The sequence below is a fragment of the Myiozetetes cayanensis genome, unplaced genomic scaffold (genome assembly GCF_022539395.1).
Source record: "Myiozetetes cayanensis isolate MyiCay16 unplaced genomic scaffold, myiCay2020 scf19, whole genome shotgun sequence".
NCBI classification, from domain to species: Eukaryota; Metazoa; Chordata; class Aves; order Passeriformes; family Tyrannidae; genus Myiozetetes; species Myiozetetes cayanensis.
The window spans coordinates 14,332,547-14,340,860 of record NW_026087400.1 but is presented as its reverse complement, the minus strand read 5'-3'; the positions used below and the strand labels follow the sequence as shown (position 1 = coordinate 14,340,860).

Sequence of the window (8,314 nt, the reverse complement as noted above, 5' to 3'; positions counted from 1 at the left end):
ACCCGTGTGTGTCCCCCAAGCTGCCCTGCTCCCCACCCTCCAGCCCATCCCAGGGAGGAGCTGGGCAGTCTCCAAGCCTGGCTGTGAGCCGTGAGCCGGCATGGTCACAACGTGCCGGGGGTGGAGCTGCCCGGGATCCCCACGCGGCCCCGTCCGCAGGCTCAGCAGGAGCTTCAGGGGTCCCAAGGTCCCTCTCCCCGCCCCAACATGTGGGGACAACACGGGGGCTGCTGTCTGGCCTTTCTGCAGAAGAGCGACCCTGCCAAACTGAGCCCTTCCCCTGCCCCTTCTCCTGCCCCTTCTCCTGCCCCTTCTCCTGCCCCTTCCCCTGCCCCTCTCCCTGTCCCGTTCCCCGTCCCTGCCCCGTTCCCTGAGGCGGAGCCGGCGCTGCCCCGCCCATCCCTGCTGGCCCCTCTCGGCCGCCGTAGGGCGGCGGCGCCATCGGCGGAGCGGGCGGGGCCGGGGCCGGTTCGGGCGGAGGGTCCGGGGAGGGTCCCAGGAGGGTCCCAGGGGGGTCCAGCGGGCCCGGCCGAGCGGGATGAGCGGCGGGCGGCGCCGGGACGAGCCGCCGCACCCGCAGCACCACGCGGTGGCCAACGGCGGCGCGGCCGGGCGCGGCTCCGTGTGGGGCAAAGCGCTGCGCAGCGACTCCGCCTGGCATGACAAGGTGGGCCCTGGGGGTCGGGGGGCATCGAGGTGCGGGCTCGGGGAGGCCCCGGGGGGCTCCGTCCCGCGGGGGGGTCGGAGGAGCCGCCGTCGCTGAGCTCGGGTAAAGCCCCTGCCGGGCCGGTGCCCGCAGCGCCGACGGGCGGGGAGTCAAGGCAGCACAACGTGCATTTCTGGTAAAATACCTCAGTTATACTTGGCTTGTGGGTTAAACTCTTCATGGATCAGATCAAAATTTACTTCGTGTAACTACAGGAAAACTAGAAACTGAACCTACTCTCAGTTTTCCTGTGCGTGTGTCCCGTGTGCTGCCGTGCCCCTGCTCGGTGCTCCTCCCTGCTGCTGCCTCCCACAGCACGGCCACGACCTACCCTGAGCTCCTGCCTGTCCCGGCCCCTGCCGCATCCCTGGCACGGCCCGGGCGCACCACGTGTGTTCCAGGATCTCTGCTCCCTGCCTTTGGCTCTGCCTTTCGGCGTGGGGAAGGTGCACGGTGTGCCCGGCGTGTCCCTGGGGAACAGGCTCTGTGTCGCTTTTGCCTTACCTGTTGCTCCCAGAACTGGTGGGGCCCGTCAGTCCCTGCCCCTCCCCTCTGACAGATGGGGCTGGAATTTCAGAGTCAGCAGGGGGCCAGTGACAGCTGTGCCCGTGTTTTGGTGCAGTAGGATGTGAACTGAAGGCTGAACTGACTGACCAGTATAGTGACCAAGGGAAGTGTCTGTACTTGACAAGGATTCAAGTCTTCCACATGGAGCCAAACTGGCACATTCTACGGTAACATCACAGAGGCCGTTGGTGTTTGGGGGGATGGCGGGACAATCCCAGCCTTGGGGAGGCTGGGAAAAGGTATTTGAGCTTAAGGGAATGTTATCTACAGAGTGAGCCAGCACTGTCCAGCTGCAGTAGTGCAGCAGTGTGGGCCCTTGGACAAACAGCATGAACACATCCCTGCTGCTCAGCAGGCACAGGAGTGAGGTACCCCTGGGGCCGGGAGCTGCCCTGGGTTCTGGGAGCTCATGGGCGTGGGAGGGCCTGGCTGGAGAGTGTCTGTAACAGTCTTAAAGCATAAACAGCTCTTTAAACTTTTATTCCAGTGAACTTCTGTTGAATCTTTAGTAAACAAGGTGACTTGGTACTTGTTCACCTCTGCAGTTCACCCATCAGAGGACAAAGCTGTGTGTTTAATTTGGAAGCAGAGAAGCCTGGGATGCACAATGCTCTTAAGTGGTTTTTATCTGTTCTAATGCAATATCTTATACTCTGAATGGAGAACTGAGTGTTCAATTTTCACCTGTTAATTGTATGATGCTTTAAAAAAGGGAAACATAATATATGCCACAATCTTTCTTGTGCTTTATCTCCTCAGGACGAGTTTTTAGATGTAATCTACTGGTTCCGGCAGATCATTGCAGTTATTTTGGGAATCATCTGGGGAGTAGTTCCACTGAAGGGCTTCGTGGGAATAGCAGTGTAAGGTTTATTTCCTTTCCTGTCTCTTGTACTTTCCCACGTTTGGACTGGACTCAGAGCCTCTTGGAGGCTGTGCTGTGACAGTGGGCTGGCTCTGCCTGCTGTGTCTGACAGCCAGCATGGCATTCCAGGCTGTTGGTTGCCATGAAATTCATCCAAATCATAACATGTCCATCAGCCTCCTTCTCCTCAGCCTGATTTATGCTTTTTTAATTTGTTATTTGTTATTATTAAGGGGAGTGGGGGCAGAAGAAGGGAACAGGGGTTTTTGTTGACTTGGGATGTGTGTCCTGCATGTGTGAACAGGGGCTGTGAGTGTGGTGCCTGGTGTGATCTCTCAAGAAGGAATGTCTATACAGATGTGGTAGTCCCAGTCTTTGAACCAGGAGCCTCCTTGGAGAAGAGGCTCTGTCAGCAGAGAAGAGAGGCAGCTTCTCTGTGAGAAAGGAAAGGTTTCTTCAGAGCCCCAGAGGCCGCAGGTCCCAGGCAGGCAGCACTGGCAGCGCTTCCCAACACGGCTCTTCCAGCCACGGTGCAGGGGAAGGCAGTGCCTGGAAAGGGGGGGTGTGCATCAGATCCCCACGGGATATGGGAGCTGGGTCACCTCCCCATGGGTGTCTGAAGGCTGCAGTGAGTTATGAACTGAAAATAAAGATCTGTTTGGCCCTGACACATGCCTGAAAGCCTCTGAGGGACAGCAGAGATGGGAGTGCAGCCCTGTGCTCTGGACATGGGCCCTGGGAAGGTGCTGGGTGTGCTCTGAGCTGTCTTCATTTTCAAGTATCTCTGCCTGGCCAAGGTCTCATAGTCAAGCTCCAACCTCACAGCTTTTCTTAGGCAAAATTCACTTGTCATCTTGTCCCTCCTCCCGAGTGTCCTGGCTGTGCCCAGGAAGTGAAGGGTTAATGCTCCAGCGGGAACTCAATAGTTACATTGAAGAAATGAATATGAAGTGGTGTGAATCTGAATCTGGTGTGGGGGAGGTGAGCATGTCCTTACTCAGTCATCCATTAATTCACAATGCACTTTCAGGCACCTAAGCCAATTCACAGAATCAGCTAGGTTGGAACAGACCTCTGAGATCACAAGTCCAACCTATGACCCAACACCACCTTGTCAACTAGACCATGGCACTGATGCCACATCCAGTCTTTTCTTAAACACCTCCAGGAATGGTGACCACCTCCCTGGGCAGCCCATTCCAATGTCCAATTACTCTTTCTGTGTAGAATCTCTTCCTAATGTCCAACCTAAGCCTCCCTTGGCGCAACTTAAGACTGTATCCTCTTGTCCTATTGCTAGTTGCCTGGGAGAAGAATTCCTGTGCTAAATGTTAATAAGAGTGATTTGGTATACTGTGGAAAACTAAAAGCTGCTGGAAGTGTGTGTGTGGTTCCTCTGTGCTGTTGCAGTCACACAGATGCTCCCAGCTGGTCACTGGCTCTGTGTGTGTTCTCATACCACCCTTCCCATTCAGCCTTCCTTTCAGGACACCATCCTGTCCCTTTCCAGGCTTCCTCAGCCCTAAGCTGGGGTGCTGTAAAGCCAAACAAATATAAGGACAAACAGGAATGTGTTTGTTCTCTCTGCTGCAGCCCAGCTGTCAGCACAGACTGGAGAGCACTGAGAGCTGGCTCAGGTTGGGTCCCAGTGTGGGGCTCAGGGCACTGTCGAGTCTTCCTGGCTCTCATTTCTCAGCCATCACTTTTGGTGTTCACAGGGATGTTACCCTGAGCATGGAAGCAACAGTCTTCCCTCTCAGCAGCCTCAGAATCAAGCAGCACACACAAGGAGATTGAATTCTCTGTGGGAGCAGAACTGTAGATCTCCAGGACAGGGAAATGTGCAGGTTTGCAGATTGGAGGATACTTCCAGCTTTTGACTTCTGCCTGTTGAGCCCAGCTAGGAGTAGGTTGTGCCTTGTGAGGTGAACTTCATCCCACCCTGGCATACTATGGCAGGCTGACCTGGAGGGGCTTTTCAAGGAGTGACTGAGCTGCCTGGGAAACGTTGCAGGAAGAGTTCCTCTTTGCTTCCCCCGTGGATGAAAAATATTTCACTGTATGGTATGTGGGATACCTGCAGCCTGTATCACTGGAGTGACAGTTCCTAACTTCTTTCCTCCAGATTCTGCCTGATCAATGCTGGTGTTCTGTACCTCTACTTCAGTAGCTTCCAGCAGATAGATGAGGAGGAGTATGGCGGGACGTGGGAGCTGACAAAGGAAGGATTCATGACATCTTTTGCACTGTTTCTGGTAATGCCTCTTGCTTTCCTTAAGTTGATCAGTGAATTGTGTTTGTGCACTTTCTGAGGGAAAAGATCTGGAAGGAGGTCAAGAGAGGTGGTGAGAGAAGAGCTGTGCTAACATTATCAAATAAGTGACGTTGATTGGGAAAGAAGATCACAAAATCTGATGGCTACTGGCTATAAAATACATTGCCAGTGCCTGGGATTTCTATGTAAGAAAGGATATAGGAACAGGCAGCAGTACTTATACATCTAAAACTTAATTTTTATGTTTTCCCATCCTCTGTCCCAGATATCCTGGTGGAGTTCCATCTAGATCTAGTTACAGCTGAACTGGTGTTTTGAGTGTCTTTGTTGTCTCTTACTCCCCTCACCCAAGTCTCTAATCACAGCACTTGGTTTGGTGATGTTCTAAATCCCTGAAGGGGCTGTGGTGGGATTTGAATGGGGAGAGGCTGGGCACCCCAGAGGGCAAGCAAGTTGGATGCCATGGTTTGTGCCATGTGGTCATCCTGAGATCTCCCCAAGACCATCTCAAAGCTGGAATTCAGTCATCAGTCCTTCAGTGCTCTATTGAGAGCAAAGCCTGAGGCTTGTTTGCTGTCTGAAACCCCTCCAGAGGTATCCAGATAAACTTCACTTCCTTTCCTCCTCACAGGTTGTTTGGATAATCTTCTACACTGCCATCCACTATGATTGACACAGTCTGCAGCGTTTGCCTGTTAAATCAGTAGTCAGTAAATCAAGAAGGTTTTAATAAATTCTAGTCTTTAGTGGACTGGTGGGAAGGCGGGGAAATCAGACCAGTTCCCTTCTGTACCAGAGGTCTGATTAGCCTGGAGGAGCCCCAACTCTTCTGCTGGAGAAGCCTGTCTCTATTTTATAAACCTGTGAATTATTGGAACTATTAAAAAGCCATTGGAATTTTTGGAAGTGGTTCAAGACTGTTCACATGTGGAACTTCCTGTGACTCTAGCCAGTAATGCTATCAAACTTCTGTGTGCTGAAGGTTGAATCTGTTAATTTAATGTATGTATGCCCTTCTGTTTGAAATCTGTCATTAAATCCTGACTTGTCTTCCATGGTTGTCCTTTAGACAGTGTTTCCAAAGCAGTTGGAAAGTACGTGGGCAGAGGGCATGGCAGCACCCAAGACATGAGCTGGTGGCTGCCCTTGGCATGTTTTTGTACTAATCAGATCTGATTTGATTAAACAGACTGTGTTGTTAACCATTTCTAATATTTTTTTTTGTTTTACTTGCAAATCAGTGGTCAATCAGAATTTTTAAATGCTTTTTGCTGAAGACAAATTTTTAAGCAATTTTGCTAATAAGAACTGATTCATTTGGTTAACCAAGATGTATTCAGGAGGCTTGGAAGCTCCACTGCATTCTGCCAGCCTGACTACCAAGTTGCTATCACATACCTCAGAGCTTCATAGTCTCGAAGGACAGTAATTCTGGAGATACCCTGTTAAATGTTAGTGTTTAAATTTATTTGTTTTTAAAGCTCTTGAATTCGACTGCTCCTTGTTAATAAACGCAGGAGACTTAGACACAATTGAGGCAGCTATTATCTTAAATGTAGAAGTACCAACTTGCAAGTCTGGCAGAGTACACAGCCTCTGATTTGTGAGGTGCTTGGTCACTTCATAGCTCGGTCCCTCCCTAATTGTGCCCTTTTTATGCATCAAAGGGGAGTCTCTGCATTAAGATATTTTTAAGGAAATGTCTTTCAGAAATAGTTCTTGGGAAATACGCACAGTCCTTGTTTTTGTCAGAGGACCTTGTAGTCTTGTTGCCATGTGGTCCTTGCTTTTCTAAACAGCTCAGGCACCCAAAAAGAGTCCTGACCTAAAGCTGCCTTATAGTAAGGGATTGATAGCTTAGTGTGCTCTTGCTGCAAGTCTGCTTTGCCTCCTCACCGGTGGAAGTGCCACAGCCTGGCTCTCACCTGTGAGTGTGCAAAGCCAGGGATCTCAATTTCCGAGTGCTGAGCCAGGGCTCTGGAGCTGCCCACCAGTGCAGGCCTCCATTCTTACCAGGGAAAATGCTGTCTGTTCTTGGTGGAAAAAACACCCCTGGCTATTTTAGGTCCTTGGGATGCCAAGGGAAGAGTGCAATAGCAGACAGCTTCTGCTACTTGTGAGTGGCCGATTTAAGTAAATGATCTCAATAACTTCTATATTTTCTCCTCTCCATCCCCAAACTTGCTTAAACTTTTAGTCTGCTACTTTCTTTTCCTCTGCTATCAGCTGAAACCATTAACTTTCCACAAGAATTGCATAGCCTGCTAGTTTTAGGTCACCCTTTCCTCCTGGCATCTGCATCTTAGCTGCTCACAGCCATCAGTAAAACCATTGTATACTTGAAATGCTCTAATAAATGTTGCCTGAATAATCCACTGTGCAGCTTCTGAATCCTCTGGTCTTTGATGTTTCGTAAAATGGTGGGAGCGTGGAATTCCTTTCAGAGTTTGATTTTTTGGTAAGAATTTTGGGAATTCTCAAATCTCTTGTGCTGCAGGCTCAAGTCCTGCACTTTCAGAAGAGGCCAGAAGTGTTTGTAGTGGCAGTAGTAGCTAATGCTTAGATCTGTGCTTCAATTCAGCAGGTTCAGCCAAGTGTTGCCTGTTTAAACCGTTCTGCTCCTTCAGCAGGTGTCCCTGCCCCGTGACACACAGTGATGGCAGAGCCACTGCTGCATTCCAGAGTGCTTCAGTGTGGTCTGGAGCAGGACTCTGAGCACTGCTGTAACGTGCAGAGCTGCTTTCCTACCCCCTTGCTCTGTCCTTTGCTTGCCTGTGCTCCCACCAGCTGAGTTTCTTGCGCTTTGCACTTCTTTGCAGTTCTAGTGGCTGCAAGCCGAGGAGACCTCCAGCTCAGGAGGACTGGAGTAGGGACTGCCATGGGAGAGCAGGGCTTGGGCAGCACCTCTGCCCTCAGCACTTCTGGATCGGCACAATGAGCTTGCTTTGCCGTCTCCTCTCCTTGATGGAGAGTGAACCAATGGCTGGATCTGTGCATGGAGCAGCAACTTGGGGACAAAAGTGTCCTTCCTGTGCTGAAGACTGGAGCTGTGGGAGCCACAGCTCTCGGGACACAGTTCCACCAGGAGCTGTATCTTTATGGAGCTGACGAGAGTGCAGAGAAGAGGCTGCACGCCTACAGGCTCAGTGAAGCTCCCTGCTAGCTGCAGACCTGCAGGAACATCACTTTGACTTTCACCAAAGAGCAGCCAGTCCCTGGTAGGAAGGAGAGCGAGATGTTTCCCAACCTAACCTCACTGGGACATGAGCAGCAAGAGCATTCTGGTGTGGAACTGGAAGAGAAGTTTCTCTTGCTCTCTTTAGGGCTTCAAGAGTGACATGTGTTAAAACTAATGCAGGTTACTTTCAGTGTTGAAGGGAGGAAACCAGTGTGGGTGCAAGGGGGTGTTGGGGGGTTGGCTGTCCCACTGGGCAGCTCAAGTCTTGCCAACACCAGTTGTCAAAGCCCAGCTAAACCCACAAAGCAGCTTTGACCAGCATGACCAAAACAGGTTACCTGGGGTTTGGCCCAGGAAGGGAATGCTGCTGCTGTCACCTGCCTTCAGCAGTGTTTTGGATGTCCTTAGAGCGAGCGGTGCCTGTTGGGGTGGCAGCACACCACTGAGGAGCCCTTGTCCCCTCTATGGGGTGTCAGCACCTCTGCAGTTCCACAGCTTGATTTCTAAGCTTGCAAAGCCTGGGCTCACAGTTACTGTCATTCTGCTGTCCACAAATGTTGCAGAGGCTTATAAAATTGAGACAAATAATATATTCAAATTAATTTATTTTATAAACCAGTTAAACCAGATAAACCAAATAAGCCCATTAAAGCTTGGCCAACATTTGAATACACAATCATTATATCAAATGGAATTGGAACTACCCAGCTGTAAGAATTCTCA

General features: G+C 50.8%; 1 protein-coding gene across 1 annotated transcript; it reads left to right on the top strand.

Annotated features, from left to right (window-relative positions):
- The first annotated feature begins 466 nt into the window (after positions 1-466).
- Positions 467-6,788, top strand: RAB5IF (RAB5 interacting factor). Its single transcript, XM_050313900.1, has 4 exons — positions 467-667; positions 2,033-2,136; positions 4,264-4,393; positions 5,045-6,788. Exons 1-4 carry the CDS (start codon positions 539-541, stop codon positions 5,084-5,086), a joined length of 405 nt encoding a protein of 134 aa, XP_050169857.1. The 5' UTR covers positions 467-538; the 3' UTR covers positions 5,087-6,788.
- Positions 6,789-8,314: the final 1,526 nt, after the last annotated feature.

Excerpts from the sequence above, each read along its gene's own strand:
- RAB5IF (XM_050313900.1), top strand. The coding sequence starts at position 539 with ATGAGCGGCGGGCGGCGCCGGGACGAGCCGCCGCACCCGCAGCACCAC. Across the intron at positions 2,137-4,263 it reads GGCTTCGTGGGAATAGCAGT|ATTCTGCCTGATCAATGCTG; the intron begins GTAAGGTTTATT and ends TCTTTCCTCCAG. Across the intron at positions 4,394-5,044 it reads CATCTTTTGCACTGTTTCTG|GTTGTTTGGATAATCTTCTA; the intron begins GTAATGCCTCTT and ends TCCTCCTCACAG.